The sequence below is a fragment of the Nipponia nippon genome, unplaced genomic scaffold (genome assembly GCF_047370975.1).
Source record: "Nipponia nippon isolate SJK-2023a ecotype South Korea unplaced genomic scaffold, ASM4737097v1 scaffold_50, whole genome shotgun sequence".
Taxonomy (NCBI): Eukaryota; Metazoa; Chordata; class Aves; order Pelecaniformes; family Threskiornithidae; genus Nipponia; species Nipponia nippon.
Genome location: NW_028262370.1, coordinates 308,069 through 334,127, shown reverse-complemented (window position 1 = coordinate 334,127; position 26,059 = coordinate 308,069). Strand labels below are relative to the sequence as shown.

Below are 26,059 nucleotides of genomic sequence, written 5' to 3'. Positions count from 1 at the left end.
CCCAGCACCCCGGCCTCCTGCCCACCCCAGGGGGGCACCCAGGCGCCCCGCACCCCACGCTGGGCTCTCCCCACCCCAGCCCGGCTCTGCCAGCCTGGGGCTTTAGGGGGGACAAAGCTGGGAAAAGGCTAAAATAATCCTGGGGCGCGTGGGCACCCCCGGGGCCTGTGGGAGGTGTCCCTCGCGCCCGCTCTCCCCTCTGCCCGGTGGCCCTGGTGCCCACCATCGCTCGTGCCCAGTGGCCCTGGTGCCCGCTGTCCCTTGTGCCCGGCACTGCCTGTGCCCGGTGTCCTTCATACCCGGGATCGCTTGTGCCCGGTGTCCCTCGTGCCCGCCATTGCTCACACCGCGTCGCTCGTGCCCCGATGTCCCTCGTGCCCGGCCTTGCTCACAACTGGCATCGCTTGTGCCCAGTGCGCGACGTTGCTCGGCATTGCTCCTGCCCGGCATCTCCGGTGCCCGGCTTGGCTTGCGCCCGGCATCTCTCGTGCCCGGCATCTCTCGTGCCCGGCACACGCGTCGTGCCAGGCCGTGTCACGTGCGTGTCCCCCCGCGGCCCTTCCCCTTGGCGTAACGACGCAAGAGCCCCCGCACGAAACCACATCGTCGCCGTGGAACATCTTTATTGTCGGCAGCGCGGCGTCAGCTCCGGGGTTCCAGGGAGGCAGGGGGGACCGTCGGGGCCGGGAGGTCACCGTCCTGGGGGTCCCTCAGATGCTGCCTGGGGGGGGGACATGGGGTGGCAGAAGGGGTGACGTGGCCCTTGGGGACAGGGGATGGGGACAGGCTGGATGTGCCATTACCTGCAGGGTAGTTGTCTCCGGGGAGGGGAGTGTAACCTGCAAGAGTGAGTAGAGGGGGTGAGGAGGGTCCGTGTCACCCCAGGCCACCGTCCCTGTTCCCCCCAGGCCACTGTCCCTGTCCCTGTCCCTCCTCAACCACTCACCTGGTGCCGGTGGCATGGCCCAGTAGCGGTAGACACCGGCGATGAAGAAGCCGAGCCCCGACGCCATCACCACGGTGGCCGCAGCCACCTTCAACGTCAACCCCGGGGACAAGCCGGGACCTGCGGGGACACTGGGAGTCAGCAGCGACGTGGCAAGGACCCAGGCGTCCGGGTAGGCGTCCTCCCCCGCTCCGACTCACTCCAGTCCTCCAGGAGGGGCTGGTCCAGGCTGGCGTGTTGCACCGAGCACGTGAAGGTGTCCCCGGCCACCGGGGCCACCAGCAGGGTCACCTGCGTCTGGTAGGTCCAGTCACCATTGGGGATGGCGGAGATGGGGGGGTGGTCACCGGGGCCCACGATGTCCCCGTTGCGCAGCCAGATGACGGTCACCTCGGCCGGGTAGAAGCCCCAGACGTGGCAGGTGAGGCGGACAGACGCCCGGGGGTTGTCCGTCTTGGAGGGGATGATGCGGACTTGGGGTGGCGCTGGAGCAGGGAGGGGGGACGGTCAGTGCCGGGGTGAGCCCCCTCCCCATCCCGGGTGATGTCCCCCAGCCGCTGTCCCCATGCAACATCCTCGTGCAACGTGCTCTGCAACGTCCCCGCGCAATGCAACGCCCCGTACGACGCCCTACCCCACGCCCCCGCGCAAAGCCCCCGTGCTCTGCAGGCCTTACTCCGCCGCAGCGCCGCGGAGGCCCAGAAGCGGGCGGCCAGGTGTTGGCAAGCGTGGCGCCGGGCTTCGACGCGCTCCACCCAGGCGGTGCCGTTGTTGAGGAGGGCGGCGAGGCGGGTGGCGTGGGGGTGGAGCAGCCCCCAGTCGCAGGGGACGAAGCGCTGGGCGGCGGGGTCGTAGCAGACCAGCGGGTTCTTGTTGAAGATGAGGGCGAAGTCAAAATCCAGCACGGAGCCGTTGGCCGCCAGCGGGCAGGAGCTGGCCACGTGCACCAGGAAGGCGCCTACGAGGGGGGTGCGGGGGTAAGTGGCATCTCCTGGGGTGCCTCTGTCTGTCCCCGTGTCTCTGTCCATGTCTGTCTGTCCCATCCCTCCATCCGTCCCCGTCCCCCTCCATCCATCCCCATCCCCCTCCATCCGTCCCCGTCCCCCTCCATCCGTCCCCGTCCCCCTCCATCCATCCCCGTCCCCCTCCATCCGTCCCCATCCCCCTCCATCCATCCCCGTCCCCCTCCATCCGTCCCCGTCCCCCTCCATCCATCCCCGTCCCCCTCCATCCATCCCCATCCCCCTCCATCCGTCCCCGTCCCCCTCCATCCATCCCCGTCCCCCTCCATCCATCCCCATCCCCCTCCATCCGTCCCCGTCCCCCTCCATCCGTCCCCATCCCCCTCCATCCATCCCCGTCCCCCTCCATCCGTCCCTGTCCCCCTCCATCCATCCCCGTCCACCTCCATCCATCCCCGTCCCCCTCCATCCATCCCTGTCCCCCTCCATCCGTCCCCGTCCCCCTCCATCCGTCCCCGTCCCCCTCCATCCATCCCCGTCCCCCTCCATCCGTCCCCGTCCCCCTCCATCCATCCCCATCCCCCTCCATCCGTCCCCGTCCCTCCATCCGTCCCCGTCCCCCTCCATCCCTCCCCCTCCCCCTCCCTCCCTCCCCGCCCCCCTCCATCCATCCCCGTCCCCCTCCATCCGTCCCCGTCCCCCTCCATCCATCCCCGTCCCCCTCCATCCGTCCCCGTCCCCCTCCATCCGTCCCCGTCCCCCTCCATCCATCCCCGTCCCCCTCCATCCGTCCCCGTCCCCCTCCATCCATCCCCATCCCCCTCCATCCGTCCCCGTCCCTCCATCCGTCCCCGTCCCCCTCCATCCATCCCCGTCCCACTCCATCCGTCCCCGTCCCCCTCCATCCATCCCCATCCCCCTCCATCCGTCCCCGTCCCTCCATCCGTCCCCGTCCCCCTCCATCCATCCCCGTCCCCCTCCATCCATCCCCGTCCCCCTCCATCCGTCCCCGTCCCCCTCCATCCATCCCCATCCCCCTCCATCCGTCCCCGTCCCTCCATCCGTCCCCGTCCCCCTCCATCCATCCCCGTCCCCCTCCATCCGTCCCCGTCCCCCTCCATCCATCCCCGTCCCCCTCCATCCGTCCCCGTCCCCCTCCATCCATCCCCGTCCCCCTCCGTCCGTCCCCGTCCATCTCTCTCCGCCCCCATCCATCCCCTTGCCCCCACCCGCCCCCCATACCCCCCCCATGTTCCCCCCGACTTGGGTCAATCCCCAGCCCCCCCAAAGCATCCTGGGGTCCCCATGGGGTCACCCATTAACCCAATGTCATTGTGAGCCCCCCCAAGCCATCCCCATGGGGTCACCCAGCAGCCTTGGGACAGCCCCCCCCCCAAACCACCTTCAGGGGCAGAGCCCCTCCCCCCCCCCAACTGTCCCTGGGGCCCTATGGGACTGAGAACCCCAAGACTGCCCCTGGGGTCCTGCAGAGCCCCCAAACCAGCCCCAGCATCCAGCAGGGATGAGACCCCCAGGGTCCCGTGGGGCAGAGCCCCCCAAACCAGCCCTCCAGTCCCTCAGGGATGAGCCCCCCCCCCAATGATCCCCAACATCTCATAGGGCTGAGCCCCCCCAAAGCACCTCTGGGGTCCCACAGGGCTGAGCCCCCCCCAACCCATCCCTGGGGTCCCACGGGGCTGAGCCCCCCCACCCCCATCCCCGGGGTCCCACGGGGCTGAGCCCCCCCCGTCCCTGGGGTCCCACGGGGCTGAGCCCCCCCAGCCCATCCCTGGGGTCCCACGGGGCTGAGCCCCCCACCCCCAGCCCCGGGGTCCCACGGGGCTGAGCCCCCCCCAATCCATCCCTGGGGTCCCATGGGGCTGAGCCCCCCCCGCCCCCCATCCCTGGGGTCCCACAGGGCTGAGCCCCCCCACCCCCGGGGTCCCACGGGGCTGAGCCCCCCCCCGTCCCTGGGGTCCCACGGGGCTGAGCCCCCCAGCCCATCCCTGGGGTCCCACGGGGCTGAGCCCCCCCACCCCCACCCCCGGGGTCCCACGGGGCTGAGCCCCCCCCGTCCCTGGGGTCCCACGGGGCTGAGCCCCCCACCCCCACCCCCGGGGTCCCACGGGGCTGAGCCCCCCCCCCAGCCCATCCCTGGGGTCCCACGGGGCTGAGCCCCCCCCCCCGGGTCCCACGGAGCTGAGCCCCCCCCCAGGGTCCCACGGGGCTGAGCCCCCCAGGGTCCCCGTTCCCCCCCGCCGCCATCCGCGCGGCCCCACCTGCCCCCCGGGCACCCAGGGCCAGGCCCAGCAGCACCAGCATGGCGGGGTGGGCCCGGGGGCGTCCAGCCGCGCTCTGTGCCTCCCCCCCCCCCCAGCCACCCGCCTGCACCCCACAACCCGGCCCTGACACCCCACACCCCACCCGGGGTGGGGACATCGGGCACCCAATGCGGGCCGGCGCCGAACAGGCGTCACCGGTTGCTGGAGCAGGACGCCCGGGCGGCTGCCGCCGCCGGGACATAGCGTGGCGGACGGGTGTCACCCCGCTTCGTCCCCACGCTGCCACCCCCATGCCGGGGGGTCACCGTCCCACCAGGACCCTGATGTGACACCCCCCCCCCCCCCCCCAAAACCAGACTGGGGACCCAGGCGTCCGGACTGGTTGCACCCCAGGGGTCCATGCACCCCCCCCCCAACACCGCTTCCGCGTGTAGTGCTAACCCCTCCCAGTAACCCCTCTGCCTCCAAACTGGGAGCGCTGGGAGCCTCTCCCCCCCCCGCCCATGAGGAGACAAAGCTACCAAGGGATGGGGATCACAGACGGTTTTATTTGGGGGGGGGGGGGGGGGGGGCTGGGGGGGCCCCCCCTGACCAGGCCCCCCCCCGGCTGGGTCCATGGGGGCCCAGCACCCCCAGCCCCACGTCTGCGGGGGGGCGGGGGGGGGTCGTGGCAGCGAGGGGGGCTCAGAGTGTGGTCACTACATGGTCACAGGTGGCCGTGGAGGGACCAAAACGGGGACCAGGACCAAGATCAGGACTAGGACCAGATCCAAGCCCAGGAGCAGGATTGGGACCAGATCCGGGACATGAAGCAGGACCAGGACCGGGACCAGATCCAGGACCAGATCCAGGACATGAAGCAGGACCAGGACCGGGACCAGATCCAGGACCAGGACCTGGCAGACGTAAGAAGACAAATTAGGGACACCCCTAATTCGGGTGGGTGCTGGGTCCCCCAGCGCGTCCCCCACGTGCCACACACGGGAGTTCCCACAAGCGTCCCTCACCCGGAGCCTGGCGGCAGTAGCTGAAGGTGCCGGCGGCAAAGACCACCAGCCCCAGGGTCATTGTCACCGCCGCCACCGCCACCTTCACCGTCAACCCCGGGGACAAGCCGGGACCTGCAGGGGACAGAGCAACCACGCTGAGCCACGGGGGACCCAGGCGTCCTGGTGCCACGTCCCCGTCAACCTGCGCTCACCCCAGCGCTTCCGGAGGGGCCGGTTCAGGCTGGCGTGTTGCACCGAGCACGTGAAGGTGTCCCCAGCCTTGGCGGTGACCGTCAAGGTCACCTGCGTCTGGTAGGTCCAGTCACCGTTGGGCAGGAGCTTGGCGGTGTCCCCGGTGGCCACCACGTCCCCGTTGTGCAGCCAGAGGACCGTCACCTCGGCGGGGTAGAAGCCCCAGACGTGGCAGGTGAGGAGGACGGCGTTGGGGGTGTTGGGGAGGGGGACAGGGACGATGCGGACTTGAGGTGGCGCTGGGGTGGGGAAGGGACAGTCAGTGCCGGGGACGGTCCCCTCCCCACCCAGCGCGGTGGCCGGCGTGACGCCCCGTGCGACATCCCCGTGCAACGTAGCTGCGCGTCGCCCCGTGCAACGTCGCCGTGCAACGTCCCCGCGCGATATCCCCGTTCAACGCCCCGTGCACCGTCCGTGCAGCGCCTTGCGCGACGCCCGTGCGACGCCCGTGCAACACCCCATGCAGGCCTTACTCCGCCGCAGCGCCGCGGAGGCCCAGAAGCGGGCGGCCAGGTCGCGGCAAGCCTGGCGCCGGGCTTCGGCGCGCTCCACCCAGGCGGTGCCGTTGTTGAGGACGTAGGCCACCACGCCGGCGAAATTATGGAGCAGCCCCCAGTCGCAGGGGACGAAGCGCTGGGCGGCGGGGTCGTAGCAGACCAGCGGGTTCTTGTTGAAGACGAGGGTGAAGTCGAAGGCCAGCGCCGAGCCGTTGGCCGCCAGCGGGCAGGAGCTGGCCACGTGCACCAGGAAGGCGCCTACGAGGGGGACACGGGGGGTGGCCGCGGTCCCCAGGGCTTGGACCCCCGCCCCGCACCCCCCCGCCGCGTCCTACCTGTCCCCCGGCAGCTCAGTGCCAGCCCCAGCACCCCCAGCACCCCCAGGCTTGGCGGCGGGTGCATCCGGCGTGGCGGGCGAGCGTCTCCCCACAGTGCCATGCCTTCATCCTTGCTGCCAGCCAGCTCCTTCCTCCTCCTCCTCCTCAGGGCTCGTCCCGAGGGATTTGGCCCCAGCACCCAGCGTCACCGGCGATGGGCGGGGCAGGGCTTCGCCCCGAGCAGACTGTGCCCAGGGCTGGGCTTGGCACCGAGTGCCCCTTCCCGGTGGGGAAACCGAGGCACGCCAGCGGGGTACGGCTCTTTGAGGGGGTGCGATCCTGCTGAACCCCAATATCGGACAGCGGAGAAGCCACCGCCACGGCCCCCTCCCCCCCATCCCAGCGGGGAAACTGAGGCACGCCTTTTGGGGCTGGGGTACGATCCAGCCCAACCCCAGTACCAGGCAGCGGAGAAGCCACCGCCGTGGCCCCCTCCCACCCTATCCCAGCGGGGAAACTGAGGCACGCCTGTCTGGGATGGCTCCTTGGGGGGGGTACGATCCAGCCCAACCCCAGGATCAGGCAGCGGAGAAGCCACCGCCGCAGTCACGTCCCGCCCTTTCATACTGGGGAAACTGAGGCACGCCAGCGGGGTACGGCTCTTTGGGGGTGCGATCCAGCCCAACCCCAATATCAGGCAGCGGAGAAGCCACCACCGCGGCCCCCTCCCACCCTTCGGCAGTGGGGAAACTGAGGCACGCCTTTTGGGGCTGGGGTACGATCCAGCCCAACCCCAGTACCAGGCAGCGGAGAAGCCACCGCCGTGGGGTGGGGGACAGAGGAGGACACGGGGCGCAGCCACAGACGAGGAGTTTAATCGCTGCGGGGGGGGGGGAGAGGGGGCTTATTCCCCCCCCTCCCCCCCCCCGCCCCGCCATCATCTTCACTCCTGCACCGAGCGGCGCCGGCCTCTGCACCCGTGCTCAACCTGGGGAGGGGGACACAAGAGCGGGGTTGGTGACAGTCCCCTCCTCACCCCACCCCCACCCCACCGGGGACACCCCGGCGTCCGGGCCGTACCGTGGGTGCTGCGGCGCGCCACCAGGATCATGGCGATGCCGAGCAGCGCCAGGAGGATGCCCAATGCCATGGCGGCGCCGCACAGCGCCGTCTCCAGCACCTCGGAGGGGACGGGGTTTTGGGGCACTACGGGGAGGGAGACACCAAAGAGGGGGTCACCACCAGCCCCGGTGTCCCCTCGTGTCCCCGTCCCCGTCCCCACGCTCACCCCAGTAGGTGATGACGGAGGTGTTGTCCCCTTCGCGGGTGACGACGCAGGCGTAGATGTCACCGGCGGCGGGCGTCACCGGCAGGTAGGAGAAGCGGACGAAGGCCAGGTCGGCCGTGGGGGTGTAGTGGGTGTGGGTGACCCCTTGGGTGACGGGGTCCCCGTCCAGCTGCCAGCTGATCTCCACCGCCGGCGGGAAGATGTTCCCCACCATACACACCAGCGTGTTGGGTTCACCCAACGTCACCGGTCGCATCGGGAAGACGTCGGCCACCGGGATACCTGCGGCGGTCGAGAAGGGACGGGGTGGGATGGAATCCATCGAAGGATCGTTTGGGTGGGAAGGGACCTCTGAAGGTCACCTACGCCACGGGCAGGGACAGCTTCAGCTCGAGCAGGTCGCTCGGAGCCCCGTCCAACCTGACCTTGGTCGTTCCCAGGGATGGGGCATCTCCAACCTCTTTGGGCGACGCCTTCCAGCGTCCCCACCCCCGGCGTGAAAAATCTCCCTTAAACCGAGCCTAAATCTGCCCTTTTTTAGCTTAAAACCGACCCCCCTCGGCCCATCAGAGCCTCCGTCCCCACGCAGGGCCGCCACGAGGTCTCCCCGGAGCCGTCTCTTCTCCAGCCTGGCCTCCCAGGGGAGGTGGCCCTCGCATCACCTCCGTGGCCTCCTCTGGACCCGCTCCACCGGGTCCACGGCCGCCTCGTCCCCAGGAGACGCTTGGCTCCCTGGGCTCCTCTCCGGCTCCTCAGCCACCAAGTCCTTCTCCACTCGCCGGCCCCCAGCCCGTGGCCGTGTTCGGGATGGCCTTGACCTTGCACTTGGCCTGGTTGAACCTCGTGAGGTTCACCTGGGCCCACCTCTCCCGGTCCCCCTGGATGGGTCCCTTCCCTCTCGGGGATCAACCACCCCACTCGGCTTGGGGTCCTCTCCAAACTCGCTGAGGGGGCCCTCGATCTCTGTGGTTGGTGGAGATATGGAACCGTACTGGTCCCAGTATGGATCCCTGAGGGACACCAGTCCTCACTGGTCTCCATCCGGGCATGGAAACATCGACCACAACCCTCTGGATGCCACCAACCACCCAACTCCATCAACTCCATCCCATTGAGAGAGGAGGACGTTGTGGAGGACCACGTCAATGGGACGATGGTGGCACAGGTCATTGATGAAGATATGGAAGCATACTGGTCCCAGTATGGCCCCCTGAGGGACACCAGTCCTCACTGGTCTCCATCCAGGCATGGAGCCGTTGACCACAACCCCCTGGATGCCACCAACCACCCAAACGTTCCACCCATCAACTCCATCTCTCTCAAACTCAGAGAGGAGGACGCTGTGGAGGACCACGTCAATGGGACGACGGTGGCACATGATGAAGATACGGAACCGTACTGGTCCCAGTATGGCCCCCTGAGGGACACCACTCCTCACTGGTCTCCATTTGGGCATGGAAACGGCAACCACAACCCTCTGGATGCCACCAACCACCCAACGCCTGCTCCGCCAAACGCTCCATCCATCAACTCCGTCCCATCGAGAGGAGGACGTTGTGGAGGACCACGTCAACGGGACGACGGTGGCACCCGGCGGGCGGTGGCACATGGCAGGCAAGGACGGGGGGGGGGGCGGGGTTCATGATGTCCACCACCACGTCACCTACCCTTCGACTCCGGCACAACGCCGGTGACCAGGGCGGTGAGGGCGCGGCGCAGGTCCTGGCAGAGCGTGGCGTCGCGGAGGAGCTCGGCGGGGGGCTCCAGGGTGGGGGGCCACGAGGGGAGGTCGGGCAGGCGCGGGGTCCAGCGGGAGCCGGGGAAGTCGAACCAGAAGAGTTGGTCCTCGTCGAAGGCGAGCGCCAGCCCCAGCGAGGGCACGGCCGCCTGGCAGAAGAGGACCTCGGCCAGGGCGTGCACCGGCGGCTCTGCGGGCAGGGCAGGGGTGCAGGCAGGGGTGCAGGCAGGAGGGCGGCCGGCACCGCCGCGGCGGGTGCAGGCGGCGAGGGCAGCGCGGGCGCAGGCGCGGGCACGCACGGTCCGTGTGCGAGGTCACAGGCGCTCTCTGCGTGCACGCTCATTGCCTGTGCATGCGCACGGTGCTTGCACGCACGCCCCCGTGCACGCGTGCGCTCTGCGTGAGCACACGCTCCCTGCAAGGTCACGCGCGCTCTGCGTGCACGCTCATTGCACGTGCACACACACGGTCCTTGCACACGCACTCCCGTGCACGCGTGCACTCTGCGTGCACACGCTCCCTGCAAGGTCATGCACGCTCGCGTGCACGCTCATCGCACATGCACACACACGGTCCTTGCACATGCGCTCCCGTGCACGCGTGCACTCTGCGTGCACACGCTCCCTGCAAGGACATGCACTCTCTGTGTGCACACTCATTGCGTGTGCACGCACATGGCGCTTGCACATACGCTCACTGCAAGGACACGCACGCTCTGCGTGCACGCTCATTGCCTGTGCATGCACACGGTGCTTGCACACACACTCCCGTGCACGCGTGCGCTCTGCATGAGCACACGCTCCCTGCAAGGACACGCGCGCTCTGCGTGCACGCTCATTGCACGTGCACACACACGGTCCTTGCACACGCGCTCCCATGCACGCGTGCACTCTGCGTGCACATGCTCCCTGCAAGGTCATGCACACTCACGTGCACGCTCATTGTGTGTGCACGCACACGGTCCTTGCACACGCGCTCCTGTGCACGCGTGCACTCTGCGTGCACACGCTCCCTGCAAGGTCATGCACGTTCGCGTGCACGCTCATCGCACATGCACACACACGGTCCTTGCACACGCGCTCCCGTGCACGCGTGCGCTCTGCGTGCACACGCTCCCTGCAAGGACACGCGCGCTCTGCGTGCACGCTCATTGCACGTGCACACACACGGTCCTTGCACACGCGCTCCCATGCACGCGTGCACTCTGCGTGCACACGCTCCCTGCAAGGACATGCACGTTTGCGTGCACGCTCATCGCACATGCACACACACGGTCCTTGCACACGCGCTCCTGTGCACGCGTGCGCTCTGCGTGCACACGCTCCCTGCAAGGACATGCACTCTCTGTGTGCACACTCATTGCGTGTGCACGCACATGGGGCTTGCACATACGCTCACTGCAAGGACACGCACGCTCTGCGTGCACGCTCATTGCCTGTGCATGCACACGGTGCTTGCACACACGCCCCCGTGCACGCGTGCGCTCTGCGTGAGCACACGCTCCCTGCAAGGACACGCGCGCTCTGCGTGCACGCTCATTGCACGTGCACACACACGGTCCTTGCACACGCGCTCCCATGCACGCGTGCACTCTGCGTGCACACGCTCCCTGCAAGGTCATGCACGCTCGCGTGCATGCTCACTGTGTGTGCACGCACACGGTCCTTGCACACGCGCTCCTGTGCACGCGTGCACTCTGCGTGCACACGCTCCCTGCAAGGTCATGCACGTTCGCGTGCACGCTCATCGCACATGCACACACACGGTCCTTGCACACGCGCTCCCGTGCACGCGTGCGCTCTGCGTGCACACGCTCCCTGCAAGGACACGCGCGCTCTGCGTGCACGCTCATTGCACATGCACACACACGGTCCTTGCACATGCGCTCCCATGCACGCGTGCACTCTGCGTGCACACGCTCCCTGCAAGGTCATGCACGCTCGCGTGCACGCTCATCGCACATGCACACACACGGTCCTTGCACACGCGCTCCTGTGCACGCGTGCGCTCTGCGTGCACACGCTCCCTGCAAGGACATGCACTCTCTGTGTGCACACTCATTGCGTGTGCACGCACATGGCGCTTGCACATACGCTCACTGCAAGGACACGCACGCTCTGCGTGCACGCTCATTGCACGTGCACACACACGGTCCTTGCACACGCGCTCCCATGCACGCGTGCACTCTGCGTGCACACGCTCCCTGCAAGGTCATGCACGCTCGCGTGCACGCTCACTGTGTGTGCACGCACACGGTCCTTGCACACGCGCTCCTGTGCACGCGTGCACTCTGCGTGCACACGCTCCCTGCAAGGTCATGCACGTTCGCGTGCACGCTCATCGCACATGCACACACACGGTCCTTGCACACGCGCTCCTGTGCACGCGTGCGCTCTGCGTGCACACGCTCCCTGCAAGGACATGCACTCTCTGTGTGCACACTCATTGCGTGTGCACGCACATGGGGCTTGCACATACGCTCACTGCAAGGACACGCACGCTCTGCGTGCACGCTCATTGCCTGTGCATGCACACGGTGCTTGCACACACACTCCCGTGCACGCGTGCGCTCTGCATGAGCACACGCTCCCTGCAAGGACACGCGCGCTCTGCGTGCACGCTCATTGCACGTGCACACACACGGTCCTTGCACACGCGCTCCCATGCACGCGTGCACTCTGCGTGCACATGCTCCCTGCAAGGTCATGCACACTCACGTGCACGCTCATTGTGTGTGCACGCACACGGTCCTTGCACACACGCTCCCGTGCACGCGTGCACTCTGCGTGCACACGCTCACTGCAAGGACACGCACGCTCTGCGTGCACGCTCATTGTGTGTGCACGCTCACGGTCCTTGCACACACGCTCCCGTGCTCACGCTCTGCGTGCACACACACAGCAAGGACACACACGCTCTGCATGCACACTCATTGCGTGTGCACGCACACGGTCCTTGCACACACTGTGTGCACGCTCACTACATGTATGCACACGCGTGCACATGCACTGCAAGTGCACACGTGCACTCTGCATGCACACACACAGCAAGGACACGCACGCTCTGCTTGCACACTCATTGCACATGCACGCACACTCGCCTTGCACACACTGTGTGCACATGCGCTGCACTTGCACACACGCTCCTGCGTGGGCACACGCGCTCTGTTTGCACACGCATCGCACGCGTGCACACATGGCGCTTGCACACGATGCATGTGCACACAAAGCGTGCAAGGCCACGCTCTGCACGCGCACTCGCTGCGTGTGCACGCGCGCTGTGCAAGGCCACGCGCGCCCTGCCTGCATGTGCTTTGCACGCGCACAGCGCGCGTGCACATCACGGGGCACACACGCACGCTCTGCATGCACACGCACACTGCACGCAGACACGCGCTCTGCGCACGCGCGTGCACGCTCTGCACTTGTTCTGCACGCATCCGCGTGCTTTCCGCTAGTGCACAGCCCCTTGCACTAGTGCACAACCCCCCCTTGCCCCCCCTCCCCTGTTCACTCGTGCACCCCCTACCCCACGCACGCCCCCTCGCACTACTGCACACCCCCTGCTCACACTCACACCCCTTGCACGAGTGCACCCACCACCCCTGCACAGCCCCTTGCACAAGTAGACCCACAACCCCGTGCACAGCCCCTTGCACGAGTGCACAACCCCCCCTTGCACCCCCTACCCCATGCACGCCCCCTCGCACTACTGCACACCCCCCTGCTCACACTCGCACCCCTCGCACGAGTGCACCCACCACCCCTGCACAGCCCCTTGCACAAGTAGACCCACAACCCCGTGCACAGCCCCTTGCACGAGTGCACAACCCCCCTTGCACCCCCTACCCGACGCACACCCCCTCGCACTACTGCACACCCCCTGCTCACACTCGCGCCCCTCGCACGAGTGCACCCACCACCCCCTGCACAGCCCCTTGCACGAGTGCACAACCCCCCTTGCACCCCCTACCCCACGCACGCCCCCTCGCACTACTGCACACCCCCCTGCTCACACTCGCGCCCCTCGCACAAGCGCACAGCCCCCCCTGCACCCCCACCCCCCAGCGGCCCCACCGCCCCGCGACCCCCCCTACCCTCGGTGACGGCGGCGGCCAGGGCCACCCAGAGCAACCCGGCCACCAGCACCCCGCTCCCGTCCGCAGCACCCATCCCTCCGGCAACCCGGCACCCGCTGGGTGCCGCCGGCTGCCGGCACCGCGGCCTGGTCGCGGCGCCAATGGCTGGGCCCCGCTGCCTCCCGTCACCCGTTGCTGGGGAGAAGGCCCTCGCACGGCGCCCGGGTGCTGTGACAGAGCGGACCCGGGTGCTCGGGCGCGGGGTAGGGTGCTCCCTTCTCCCCCCACCCGCCCGCCCGCCCGCCCGCCACGGGGACGGGGATCCCCCCCCTGCTCATGGCGCGGCGGTTGCAACCGCTCGCGTTCCTGAGCGCGGTGACGTCGCGGCGCGGTTCGTAAGCGGCCTCCGTTCGTTCGGGGAACCCCGCGACGCCCCGCTGCGCGCGCTGCATCCACTGGATCCGCTGCGTGCGCTGCACCCAGTGCAGCACCCAGCACCCCACCGGTGCATGCGTTGCACCCTGCGCAACACCGTGCACCCCATCGCTGCCTGCACCGCACCCAGTGCACCCCTATTTCTGCGCGCTGCACCCAGTGCAACACCGTGCACCCCGTCGCTGCATGCACTGCACCCAGTGCAACACCGTGCACCCCATCGCTGCATGCACCGCACCCAGTGCACCCCTATTTCTGCGCGCTGAGCCCTCTGCAACACCGTGCACCCCACCTCTGCCTGCGATGCACCCAGAGCACCCCCATTCCTGTGTGCTGCACCCGCTGCAACGCCGTGCACCCCATCCCCAAGTGCAACACCGTGCACCCCATCCCTGCATGTGCTGCACCCAGTGCAACACCGTGCACCCCACTGCTGTGTGCCCTGCACCCTGTGCACCCCCATTCCTGCGTGCTGCACCCAGCGCACCCCACCTCTGTGAGCGCTGCACCCTCTGCAACACCGTGCGCCCCATCCCCACGTGCGCTGCACCCAGCGCAACACTGTGCACCCCCATTCCCGCATGCACTGCACCCAGTGCAACTCCACGCACCCCATCCCTGCAGGCGATGCACCCAGCGCATCCATCTCTGCGAGCGCTGCAACCTGTGCAACACCCTGCACCCCATCCCCAAGTGCGCTGCACCCAGTGCACCCCTATTCCTGTGTGCTGCGCCCTCTGCAACACCGTGCACCCCATCCTTGCATGCACTGCGCCCCGTGCAACACCGCGCACCCTATTGCTGCGTGCCATGCACCCAGCACACCCCTATCCCTGCGTGCGCTGCACCCAGAGCACCCCTATTTCTGTGCGCTGCACCCTGTGCAACACCGTGCACCCCGCTGCCGTGTGCCATGCACCCTGTGCACCCCCATTCCTGTGTGCACGGCACCCAGTGCAACACCGTGCACCCCATCTCCAAGTGCACTGCACCCAGTGCACCCCTATTTCTGTGCACTGCACCCTTTGCAACACCCTGCACCCCATCCCCGAGTGCGCTGCACCCAGTGCAACACCGTGCGCCCCACTTCTGCATGTCCTGCATCCACTGCACCCCCATCCCTGTGTGCACTGCGCCCTCTGCGACACCGTGCACCCCACCTCTGCCTGCGATGCACCCAGAGCACCCCCATTCCGGTGCGCTGCACCCAGTGCAACACCGTGCACCCCACTGCTGCGTGCCGTGCACCCTCTGCACCCCCACTTCTGTGCGCTGCACCCTGTGCAACACGGTGCACCCCATCCCTGCGTGCACTGCACCCTCTGCACCCCCATTTCTGTGTGCGCTGCACCCAGTGCAACACCGTGCACCCCATTCCCACGTGCACCGCACCCTCTGCACCCCCATTTCTGTGTGCGCTGCACCCAGTGCAACACCGTGCACCCCATCCCCACGTGCGCTGCACCCTCTGCACCCCTTTCTGTGCGCTGCACCCAGTGCAACACCATTCCTGTGTGCACTGCACCCTCTGCACCCCCATTCCTGTGCACTGCACCCAGTGCAACACCGTGCACCCCGTTCCCACGTGCGCTGCACCCAGTGCACCTCCGTTTCTGTACACTGCACCCTCTGCAACACCCTGCACCCCCTGCAACACCCTGCACCCCATCCCTGCGTGCACTGCACCCCCATTCCTGTGCTCTGCACCCTCTGCAACACCGTGCACCCCATTCCCACGTGCACTGCACCCTCTGCACCCCCATTCCTGTGTGCGCTGCGCCCAGTGCAACACCGTGCACCCCGTTCCCACGTGCACCGCACCCTGCGCACCCCCATTCCTATGCGCTGTGCCCTCTGCAACACCCTGCACCCCACTGCCGTGTGCCATGCACCCTCTGCACCCCCATTCCTGTGCGCTGCACCCAGTGCAACACCGTGCACCCCATTCTCAAGTGCGCTGCACCCAGTGCACCCCCATTTCTGTGCGCTGAGCCCTCTGCAACACCCTGCACCCCACTGCTGCGTGCCGTGCACCCTCTGCACCCCCATTTCTGTACACTGCACCCCGTGCAACACCCTGCACCCCATCCCCACGTGCACCGCACCCTGCGCACCCCCGTTCCTGTGCACCGCACCCGCTGCACCGCCTTGCACCCCCCCGCCACCGCCTCCCGCACCCCCCTGAGCTGCAACCCCGGGCCTCCCCGCGGGTGCCCCCCCCCCCCCCCCCCCCCCGCCCCCCCCGCCCTACCTGACCCCCCCCTCCCCGGGGGCTGCAAGCGCTGCACCCCTGCCGTGCCGCGGACCCCCGTGGGGTTCCCCCCCCCCCCCCCGTGCCCCGCACCCCCCGTGGGTGCACCCACCGCACCCGCTGCAGCAGCCCCGCAACGCGCATGCGCAAGGCCGGGGCCCGGGCCCGGCGCTAGGACCCCGCGGAGCCGCGCAGGGCCCCGCCACGGGGGGGGAGGGGGGCTGTGAATGGAGCCGTGGGAGCCGCGGGGGCGCCACGTGACGGCGGGGAGCCAATCGGGGCGCGGGTGACGTCGCGCGGCGGCTCCCTTTTTCCGCCCTGGGATGTTTTATTATGATTATTATTATTTTTTTAATTTTTTTTTTTTTTTGCCCCAAAAGCGGGGTTTTTTGGGGGCGGGGGAGGGGCGGATGAAGCGGGGGTCGCGGTCCCGCGTGGGGGCGGCTCAGGTGAGTGACGGGGGGGGGGGTGTGGGGAGGGAACCTCGCCCTTCCCCCCCCCCACATTCAAGGAAGCGGGGGGTGTGGGGGGGAGGTCACGTGGCGGCGAGGTGTCACTCAAGCGCGGTCCCGCCCTCCCCGCGCGGCGGCGGCCAATCGGCGGCGAGGACGGCGGTGACGGGCGGGGGGGGCGGGGCGGCTTTGTGCGGGGCGGCGGTTTGGGGCGAAAAGCGCCATGTTTGGGTGTTCGCGCGGGGGCGGCGTGCGGGCAGGGCCCCAAGTGCTGTGTCAGGGGGGGGGGGGGAAGGGATCCAGGCACCCACCCGTGTCCTGCGAGCCCGTGGCGGGGAACCCGGGACCCCCCGGGACCCCCCCCCCCCTCCGTGGGTGGGGGGCGAAGGGGGTCGGGGCTTCCCGTGGGGGTGAACCCCCCCCCCCCCCCCCCCCCGCCACGATCGGCGTGGGGATCCCGGGGCCGCCCCCCCCCCCCCTTCCCCCTCCGCAATGGGGTGGGCTCCAGCCGCGGATGGGGCCCCGGCGGCGGCGTGTCCGTGGGGGTTGGCGTATCCCCCGTGTCGGGATGGGGGGAACCCGGCGCGTCCCGGTGTCCGTGGGGCCCGGTGGGCGCGGGGGCAGCCCGCTGCGTGGCGGTGGCGGGGGGGGGGGGGGTTAAGGCGAGGCGCGGCGCCTCCGGGATCCCGGGGCCCTGAGGCCCGCGGGACCCCTGCGAGGGGGGTGAGGGCGGGTGGGGGGGATCCCCCGGTGCCCGGCGTTACCGGGGGTGGCGGGGAGGCGGCGGGGCCGCCCGGGTTCATTGTCCGGCCGCCGGCGCCCGCCGCTGGCACAAGATGGCGGCCGCCGGCCCCGTCTTCCCCCTCTTCCCCCATCCCCGCGCGACGACGACCGCCAACGGCCGGTTCCGCCCGCCGGGCCCGCCCCTCACGTGACCCGCCGGCCAATCACCTCGCAACGAATGGCAGCGCCGGCCAATGGGAGCCGAAAGCGCCGGGTCCGTCACGGCGGGAGGGAGGGAGGGGAGGGGGGAGGGGAGGGTGAGTGGCGCGCCGGGCGGCCAATGGGAGAGGAGAGCCCGGCGTGCCTCCGCCCAATGAGGCCGCGGCTGGGCGGGGCGGGGCGGGTGGGTGATGTCAGCGCCGCCGGCGGCCAATGAGGGGCGGGCTGGTGTCTATATAAGGGCGGCCGGGGGCAGGCCGAGAGGCGCCATTTCGCTGGGACGAAGGACGGAGCGGGTCGGGCCCGCTGCGCGCTGGGGGCGGCCCCAAACCGGATCCATCCTCCGCCGGGCGGCCCAGCCCCCGCCTCCGCGCTCCCGGAGGGCTTCGCCGGACCCTCCCCGGTCTCCGTAGCGACCCCTGCCTGCGGCCAGCGGCGAGGGGGCCCTCCTCTTCCCCCCCCCCCGCCCCGCTCCGGCCCTCCTCCCCTCAGGGAGCCAAGATGGAGCCCGCTCGGTGATTCCCCGGTTGCAATCCGCTGTCATCCGCCTCCCGGACCGCCGCGGCCCACCTGATCCCTGGTCTCGGCGGACTTAACCGGCTCTTAACGACGCGACGAGGCCTGTATTGACCGGATCGCGCAGGATTTGGGACCCGGAGGGGGCTCCGAAGAGGGGCCCCCCCCACCCCACCCCACCCCACATTTCCCCCCCCCCCCCCCGCCGCCATTTTCTCCTCGCCCGCTCATGTGAAGGCCGGTGGATGGTCCCGCCTCGCCGCCCTTCGCCGCCGCGCCCGGCCGGAGGAGCCGCCGTCGCCGTTTGAGGCCCGCCCCGCCCGGCCGCGCCCTGCCCGGGGAAGGGGAGGGGGTCCCTGGCTCGTCCCCCCTCCCCGTTATCCGGTGATGCGTTGACGGGGGGGGCCCCGCCGGGCCGGTACCGCCGAACCGTTCGCCGGGCAAAGTGGGGGGGTCGTCGGAGGAGACGGCGGCGGCGGGAGGAGGAGGAGGAGGAGGAGAAGGTGAAGAAGGACGGCCGGGACCGAGGGCCGGGCACGCAGCCGCCGGCATGTTGCAGAATGTGAATCCCCAGAGCAAGTAGGTACCGGTACCGTGGGGGGGATTGGTGTCACGCGTGGGTTGTGGCGGTGATGGGAGCGGGGGGGGGGGGAGCCTGGTGTTACCCGGGGCCGGGCTCTGCCCTCGCTGTCCCCTCTCCGGTGACTTGGGGACAGACAGACGGACGGTGGGAGCGGCCCCTTCCCGCCCACGCTTGGTGGGGTTGGGGTCTCGCCTGCCCACTTCCCCCCCCCGTGACCCTGTCACCGTGGGTCACCCCCCTCTCCTTTCCCAGCGCCGTCCTTGGCACTTGAGCCGTGCCCTTGGCAGCTGGGGAGCCCCGGGGAAAAGGTCCCGGCCGTGCCAAGCGCTGACACCCGGGGCGAAGCCGGCGGGCGCTGGGTGACAGCCACGGGAGGCCGCGGGTGACGGGCCCGTGGGTGACAGTCACCCGTGGGTCAGCTCAGGGCAACCCCTCCCCGCTTTAGGGGTGCGAGAGGGTCAGGGCTTTGGCCAGCAGCTGCCCTGGTGAAGGAGCAGGGACCGGTTTGGCGCTCCAGAAACCTCCCGAGCCGTCGCGTCGCTGTCCCGGTGCCGCCGCGGTGGTTTTTGGTTTGCCTCGCGACAAAATTTTCCTCTTCTGCGGATGTTTCTGTGCTCTTGTGCTGCTCCTCAGCTGGGGGTCGGCGCCATAAAATGCCGGTCGTTGCCATAAAACGCTGGTTTTTTGGCTTTAAATTGGTGCGAGAGTTGGTTGCGAGCGTGACGCGGTCGCGGCTGCGCCACATCCCTGGGACCGTGGGTCCCCTGAGCCCTGGCCCGTCCCCGTGGATGGTTTCGGGTCCCTGTGACCAGGACGGCGTCAAGCCGCCTGCGATCTTGGCCCTGGCATTGACGTAACGGTCCAGCCGCGCCGCGGGGCTTCGCCGCGTCCCCAAATCCCGCCGGAGTTGCGGGCCGTGGCCTCGGCGAGCGGGCGACGCCGAGCAGTGTCACTGTCGCCTCGGTCGGCGCAGCGGTACCGTCACCGCACCGGCGCCGTCACCTCTGCGCGCGGCCCTGCGGGCCGGCTCTTTGTTCAAGGGCGAGCCTGGACCCGCGCCAACCTCTCAGCTCCGGCTGCGCCGGCGCGAACGGCTCTCCCGGCACCGCCGGGGAACCGGGCGCCCGTCTGGCGGCAATGAACGGGTGCAACCGGAGTTCACGGCCAAATCCGCCCCCCCCCCCCCCCCCCCGGGGAGACGCACGATGGGAGCTCGCGCGCGTCCCGGGGAATTGGATCATCTCCCTCCGCCGCGCCGTAGCCGTGCGCGACGACGTTTCCGCCCTTAATTGCGGCTTCGGGAGCGGTCGGCTCCTTCCGGGGGTTTCTCCTGGGAACGCCGCGGCCCAAACCCGGTTATTTTTTTTTATTTTTTTTTGGCCAAGGCGGTGGTGCGGCACCGCGGCGCGGAGCTGCCCCCCTAACCCTGTCTCTGCTCCCCTTTCAGGATTCTGGGGGAGGGCAATGCCGGCCTCATGGGCCTGGCGACGGAATCGACCCCCGGCAAGCGGATCCGCAAACCCTCGCTCCTCTACGAGGGCTTCGAGAGCCCCACCATGGCGTCGGTGCCGGCCCTGCAATCCCCCCAGGTGAACCCACCTCCGCCGGAGGTTTCCAACCCCAAGAAGCCGGGTCGGGTCACCAACCAGCTGCAGTATCTGCACAAAGTGGTGATGAAAGCTCTGTGGAAGCACCAGTTTGCTTGGCCCTTTCGCCAACCCGTCGACGCCGTCAAGCTGGGCCTGCCGGTAACGAGCCTTAACGGGCGGGTGCGGGAGAAGTTACGGCGCCCGGGGCGTGTGCGAGTGTGTCTGTGTGTGTGTGTCCCCCCCCCCCTTGGCCCCCGACGCTGGCGCGTGCAGGCAGGGGGTGTTAGGCAGACGTAAACGCTAAATTCTGCGCTGCCCGACCCCGGACGTGGTGCGTGTCCCTCCCGCCCCAGCCCGAGAGTGCCAGGGCCGGCGCCGTTCCCCCTCCCGGGGGCTCCGCCACAGAGATGCAGCTGCAGGTGCCTGGGCTGTGCTGTCCTCGCCCTCTCCCGGGGGCGTAACCCCTACCGCTCCCCCCCCCCCCCGCCCCGTCAGCCCCCTCGTAGGCGTCCGGGCTGGTCCTGGGGACGTCCTCAGAGCAGCTGCCGCCCCCTTCCTTATCCCCAAGTCCCCTACAAAGGTATGGATGAGGTGACGCAGCCGCTCTAGAGGTAACCCGGACGCTTCCCCACCTAATCTCTTGTGCCCTGAATGCGTTTTGCAGATTCCCATCCATGAATTTGTAGAAGACATCCTGTGACCCCAATATTAAACGCCAGCCCCCCTCGTGCACCTGTGGCGCCCAAGGAGTTAAAGCCCGGAGGTAATTTCCACGTAGGTTTTGCTCTTAAATTTAGCGTTAGCTTCCCCGAGCCCCGTCCCACCTCTGGCGCGGGACGCGCGCGCCCTCCAGACGCCGGGGTCCGGCCGTCCCCCGTAGCGTAGGCTCCCCCAGGCACCTAGGGACCCTCTCGCCCCCTCGGTGGGCGAAGGGGACGGTGGCACTCTCGGGTGGGGACCAGGTCCGGAGGCGTTTCTTGAACCCCGATGCACCCCCTGCCTGCGCTTGGGCGACGAGTGAGAGCTGGTGTGTGAGCGGGCGGCCCCGGCACCGACGCGGGCGAGGCGGCGCTTTGCCGGGTGCCGAGCGGCCGGCCCCTGCGCGCGCGCGCTGGCCGCCAAGGCGAGCTTTGCGCCGGTCCCGGCACCGACGCGGGCGAGGCGGCGCTTTGCCGGGTGCCGAGCGCCGGCGGGACCGGGGAAGCTGGGCGCGGGGAACGCGGCGCGGTCGCCGGCGCGCCCCTGACCGCCGTTGCCGTGTCCTTTGTCGGCAGGACTACCACAAGATCATCAAGCAGCCCATGGACATGGGGACAATCAAGCGACGCTTGGAGAACAACTATTACTGGGGGGCTGCGGAGTGCATGCAGGACTTCAACACCATGTTCACCAACTGCTACATCTACAACAAGGTGAGAACCGCGCCGGCGCCGCCCCGCGCCGCCGGCAAGTCCCGTGGCACCTTCCCGGCGGACTCTTGACGCCGCCCCTGGTTCTCCCCGCAGCCCACCGATGACATTGTGCTGATGGCCCAAACCCTGGAGAAGATCTTCCTGCAGAAGGTGGCCCAGATGCCACCAGAAGAGCAGGAGATCGTGGTACCGGTGGCCAAGAACAGCCATAAGAAGGGAGCGTCCCGGGCAGCAGGTACGGTCACGCCACGTGGGGTGGGACGGCCGGCGGGTTAGGTGGGCTCCCCGAGGCCCGGCACCCAGCGTCGCGGCGGCGCTAACGGCGGCGGCGGGGTGCTTCTTGTCTCGGCCCAGCGCTCCTGGCGGGACTCACGGCTGCTCAGCAAGTGCCGGCTGTCTCCTCCGTGTCCCACACCGCGGTCTACACCCCGAGCCCCGACATCCCCACCACCATAGTCAACATTCCCCACCCATCCGTGATCTCCGCTCCGCTCCTCAAGTCGCTGCACTCCACCGCCCCGGCCGTCCTGGCTGCGCCCGCTCCCACCCAGCCCGTGGCCAAGGTAGGAGGGCGAGCCCTGGCCGCGGGGCAGGCTCCGTGGGGCCGGAGCGTGGGGTCGGCTTTACCCCCGTAACCTCACGCGTGGTTCTTTTCCCTTTTTTTTCCTTTTTGGCAGAAGAAGGGCGTGAAACGGAAAGCCGACACCACCACCCCCACCACCACGGCCATCATCGCCACCAGCGGGGAATCCTCGCCCTCCGCCACGCTGCTGGAGGCCAAGGCCGCCAAGATCCCCGCGCGACGGGAGAGCGGCCGCCCCATCAAACCCCCCAAGAAGGATTTACCGGATTCGCAGCAGCACCAGACATCCAAAAAGGGCAAACTATCGGAGCAGCTCAAGTACTGCAACGGGATCCTCAAGGAGCTGCTCTCCAAGAAGCACGCGGCCTACGCCTGGCCCTTCTACAAACCCGTCGACGCCTCGGCCCTGGGGCTGCACGACTACCACGAGATCATCAAGCACCCCATGGACCTCAGCACCATCAAGGTGGGGCTGGGGAAAAGGGGGTGGAGGAGCTTTTTTCGGGGGCGGGGGCTCTGTGGCTTTACGTCCCCCCAGTTGAGGGCCTGGGAGCTCCCCGCTCACCGTTTCTTCTCCCCGCAGCGAAAGATGGAGAACCGGGACTACCACGACGCGCAAGAATTTGCCGCCGACGTCCGGTTAATGTTCTCCAACTGCTACAAGTACAACCCGCCCGATCACGACGTGGTGGCCATGGCCCGCAAGCTGCAGGTGAGCGGCGGGGTTGGCGGGTGGCGGTTTCCCCCCCTCCTCTTCCTCCGCCCGCCCGCCCCCGCCGCGCTGACCTCGCTCCCCTCGCAGGACGTCTTCGAGTTCAGCTACGCCAAGATGCCGGATGAACCGCAGGACGCCAGCCCGCCCTCGGTGTCGGCCCCGCTCGCCGGCGCCCTTTCCAAATCCTCCTCCGAGGAATCCTCCAGCGACGAGGATGAGGACGACGAGGACGACGAAGACGACGACGAGGACGAAAGCAGCAGCGAGAGCTCGTCGGAGAGCGAGGAGAGCTCCGATTCGGAGGAGGAACGCGCCAACCGCTTGGCCGAGCTGCAGGAGCAGGTGAGGGCCGGAGAAGGGTCCGTGCCACCTCTCGGGCCCGCTCCCCACCCCCGCCTCACCCCCCTGTCTCCCCCCACAGCTGCGGGCCGTGCACGAGCAGCTGGCTGCCCTCTCACAGGGCCCCGTTTCCAAACCCAAAAAGAAGCGGGAAAAGAAGAAAAAGAAGAAATCGGAGAAGCACAAAGGCCGAGGAGGCGACGAGGAGGCCCGGGCGCGCCAGGCCCAGCTCCGTAAAGCCAAGAAAGCCGGTGGCGGCGGCGGGACCGGCGGCGGCAGCTCCAAGTGAGTGCGGGTGCGCGGCCTTGGGGTGGCGCGGGCGCGGCGGCCGTGATGACTCCTTTCCCCGACAGAGCGACCGTGGCGAGGAACCGATCGGAACAAGCCAAACCTTGTCTGAGCGCCGCCAACCGCGGCGAGGGGAATTTCGGGCCGCGGGGGGGGGGGGGGCGGAATTTTTACAGCAGCCGCTGCGCCGTCTCTCCCGGCAGGAACTCGAAGAAGGCGGCGAAAGCGGCGTTGCCGCCGCCGCCGGCGCTTTACGATTCGGAAGAGGAAGAGGAAAGCAAACCCATGACGTACGACGAGAAACGCCAGCTCAGTTTGGACATCAACAAGCTGCCGGGCGAGAAGCTGGGCCGGGTGGTGCACATCATCCAGTCGCGGGAGCCTTCCCTGCGCGACTCCAACCCCGAGGAGATCGAGATCGATTTCGAGACCCTCAAACCCTCGACGCTGCGGGAGCTGGAGCGTTACGTCCTCTCCTGCCTGCGGAAGAAGCCCCGTAAGCCCTACAGCGAAAGTAAGCGCCCGCGGGGTCGCGGCGAGTGGGTTTTGGGGGAACCGAGCCGCCACCGAGCCGCCGCCTTCTCCCCGTAGCCATGAAGAAGCCGGTGGGGAAGACGAAAGAGGAGCTGGCGCTGGAGAAGAAGCGGGAGCTGGAGAAGCGGCTGCAGGACGTCAGCGGCCAACTCAACTCCACCAAGAAGCCCCCAAAGAAGGGTGAGTGCCGCGGCGGCGCGCCGAACGGCGACCGCGCCCTCTTCCCGCCGCGCCTCAACCTCGTTTACCCCCCTTTTTACCTTCCAGCCAACGAGAAACCGGAATCGGCTCAACAAGTTGCCGTATCCCGACTCAGCGCCTCCAGTTCCAGTTCGGATTCCAGCAGTTCCAGTTCCAGTTCCTCATCTTCGGACACCAGCGATTCGGATTCGGGGTAGAAAAGGGGGCGGAAAGCCCACGGCGGCCGCCGGCGGCGCGGCCGGGTGAAGGGCGGCGGCGGGCAGGTTCGGAAGAGGCTCTGCGGGACCGGACCCAGGTGAACCGGACTGGGGGGAGTGGGGGGGGGGGGGGGGGGGGGCAAAGGGGAGTGGGGGGGCAAGCAGAAACACACACCCCCCTCCCCCCCCCCGGGGGGGGGGGGGGGGCGGCGGGGGGGCCCCACCCCCCCCCCCCCGCGGCCCCCCGGACTCTCGGGGCGCAGGACGGGGTGGGGGGAACCCCAGTGTTTACAGGCCGGAGGCATCGCCGGGGCGGGAGTTGGTGGGGAGAGGGGGAGGGGGGGCCCTCCCACCCCCACCCCCCCCCGCAGGTTTTATTGTTATTATTTTAAGGTGGTTTTTTTTTTTGGGTTTTTTTTTTTTTTTTTGGATTTGTGGGGTTTTTTCCAAAGGGGAAAAGTTTTGGGGTTTTTAAGAAAAAAAAAATATTTAAAAAACACAAAAAAAAAAAAGGGGGGGGGGGGAATTAAAAAAAAAAAAAAAAATAAAAAATTTTAAAAAAAAAGAAAAAAAAAAAAAAAAAAAGGGGCCGGGGGAGGGGGGGGGGGTGGGGGTTGAGCGTCTGGGGGTTGCGGTGGGGGCACTCGGCCGGCCCTTCCCCCCCTCCCCCACCCCGGGGGGGGGAGGGGAGCCGCCACCCTCCCCCCCCCTTCACCTCTGGAGGAAAAATTTTTTTTTTTTTTTTTTTTTTTTTTAATTTATTGGCGCCGCCTCGTGCCGCCGGGGGCCCCGGGCTGCGCCGCGGCCCTACCCCCCCCGGCAGCCGGTCAGGGCAGCATGTTCCCGTGCGGGGAAGGGGGGGGGGAGGGGAGGGAGGGGCCGCCTGTTTTTTACGTTGACTGTACAATTTTTTTCTACTTTGTTGGTTTTTTTGGGGTTTTATTTTTTTTTTTTTCCCCTCCCCCCCCCCCAACCACCCCCACTCTTAGACCCTCAGAGCTGTGTTTTCATCTTAATTGTATGTTTTGAACCTTTTGATTCTTTAACATGTAAATAAAGAAAATATTATTCGAGTTGAGCCGGCCGCTCTCCCCTCGGCCTCCTGCCCCGGCGCAGCTCGAGGCCGTTCCCTCTCGTCCCCATCGCTTGTTCCTGGGGAGAAGAGACCGACCCCCCCCGGCTCCAGCCTCCTTTCAGGCCGTTGCAGAGAGCGATGAGGGCTCCCCTCAGCCTCCTCTTCTCCAGGCTGAGCCCCCCCAGCTCCCCCAGCCGCTCCTCCCCAGCCTTGGGCTCCAGCCCCTGCCCCAGCCTCGCTGCCCTGCTCTGGCCACGCTCCAGCCCCTCCATGGCCGCCTTGGGGTGAGGGGCCCAGCGCTGAGCACAGCATTCGAGGGGCGGCCTCACCAGTGCCCAGCGCAGGGGCACCATCACCTCCCTGCTCCTGCTGGCCACACCATTCCTGATACAAGCCAGGATGCCACTGGCCCTCTTGGCCACCTGGGCACACTGCTGGCTCATGTTCAGCGGCTGTCGACCAGCACCCCCAGGCCCTTTCCCGCCGGGCAGCTCCCAGCCGCTCCTCCCCACGCCTGCAGCGGTGCCTGGGGTTGTTGTGCCCCCAGTGCAGGACCCGGCCCTGAGCCTTGTTGCCCCTCACCCCGTGGCCTGGGCCC

The 26,059-nt window shown here is 68.4% G+C and overlaps 4 protein-coding genes across 8 annotated transcripts; 1 reads left to right on the top strand and 3 right to left on the bottom strand.

Annotated features, from left to right (window-relative positions):
• Window positions 1–606: 606 nt before the first annotated feature.
• On the bottom strand, window positions 607–4,520 carry LOC104019829 (HLA class II histocompatibility antigen, DM beta chain). Of its 2 annotated transcripts, none has more exons than XM_087734906.1 (6): window positions 4,386–4,520; window positions 1,623–1,904; window positions 1,147–1,431; window positions 947–1,066; window positions 804–839; window positions 607–721 (listed from the first exon to the last, which is right to left on the bottom strand). In XM_087734906.1, the coding sequence occupies exons 1-6, from the start codon at window positions 4,480–4,482 to the stop codon at window positions 711–713; spliced, it is 831 nt and encodes a 276-aa protein (XP_087591032.1). In that variant the 5' UTR covers window positions 4,483–4,520; the 3' UTR covers window positions 607–710. The 2 variants fall into 2 exon arrangements, with proteins under 2 accessions (XP_087591032.1, XP_087591033.1); XM_087734907.1 differs by lacking the exon at window positions 4,386–4,520 and adding an exon at window positions 4,188–4,277.
• A 300-nt stretch (window positions 4,521–4,820) lies between these two features.
• On the bottom strand, window positions 4,821–7,095 carry LOC104019828 (HLA class II histocompatibility antigen, DM beta chain-like). The gene is made up of 5 exons (XM_087734904.1): window positions 6,264–7,095; window positions 5,905–6,186; window positions 5,392–5,670; window positions 5,198–5,311; window positions 4,821–5,086 (listed from the first exon to the last, which is right to left on the bottom strand). Exons 1-5 carry the CDS (start codon window positions 6,364–6,366, stop codon window positions 4,875–4,877), a joined length of 990 nt encoding a protein of 329 aa, XP_087591030.1. The 5' UTR covers window positions 6,367–7,095; the 3' UTR covers window positions 4,821–4,874.
• A 75-nt stretch (window positions 7,096–7,170) lies between these two features.
• LOC104019826 (class II histocompatibility antigen, M alpha chain) lies at window positions 7,171–13,616 on the bottom strand. Its single transcript, XM_087734912.1, has 5 exons — window positions 13,368–13,616; window positions 9,201–9,461; window positions 7,534–7,815; window positions 7,326–7,451; window positions 7,171–7,233 (listed from the first exon to the last, which is right to left on the bottom strand). The coding sequence occupies exons 1-5, from the start codon at window positions 13,441–13,443 to the stop codon at window positions 7,229–7,231; spliced, it is 750 nt and encodes a 249-aa protein (XP_087591038.1). The 5' UTR covers window positions 13,444–13,616; the 3' UTR covers window positions 7,171–7,228.
• Window positions 13,617–17,682: 4,066 nt separating this feature from the next.
• On the top strand, window positions 17,683–24,503 carry BRD2 (bromodomain containing 2). Of its 4 annotated transcripts, none has more exons than XM_087734885.1 (12): window positions 17,683–18,524; window positions 19,976–20,276; window positions 21,392–21,529; window positions 21,623–21,764; window positions 21,884–22,092; window positions 22,207–22,578; window positions 22,696–22,824; window positions 22,915–23,169; window positions 23,288–23,451; window positions 23,658–23,968; window positions 24,046–24,168; window positions 24,256–24,503. In XM_087734885.1, exons 1-12 carry the CDS (start codon window positions 18,496–18,498, stop codon window positions 24,384–24,386), a joined length of 2,304 nt encoding a protein of 767 aa, XP_087591011.1. In that variant the 5' UTR covers window positions 17,683–18,495; the 3' UTR covers window positions 24,387–24,503. The 4 variants fall into 4 exon arrangements, with proteins under 4 accessions (XP_087591011.1, XP_087591010.1, XP_087591012.1 ...); XM_087734884.1 differs by having other exon boundaries at window positions 17,684–18,524; window positions 23,249–23,451; XM_087734886.1 differs by lacking the exon at window positions 17,683–18,524 and adding an exon at window positions 20,782–20,880 and having other exon boundaries at window positions 20,137–20,276; window positions 23,249–23,451.
• The last annotated feature ends 1,556 nt before the right edge of the window (window positions 24,504–26,059 follow it).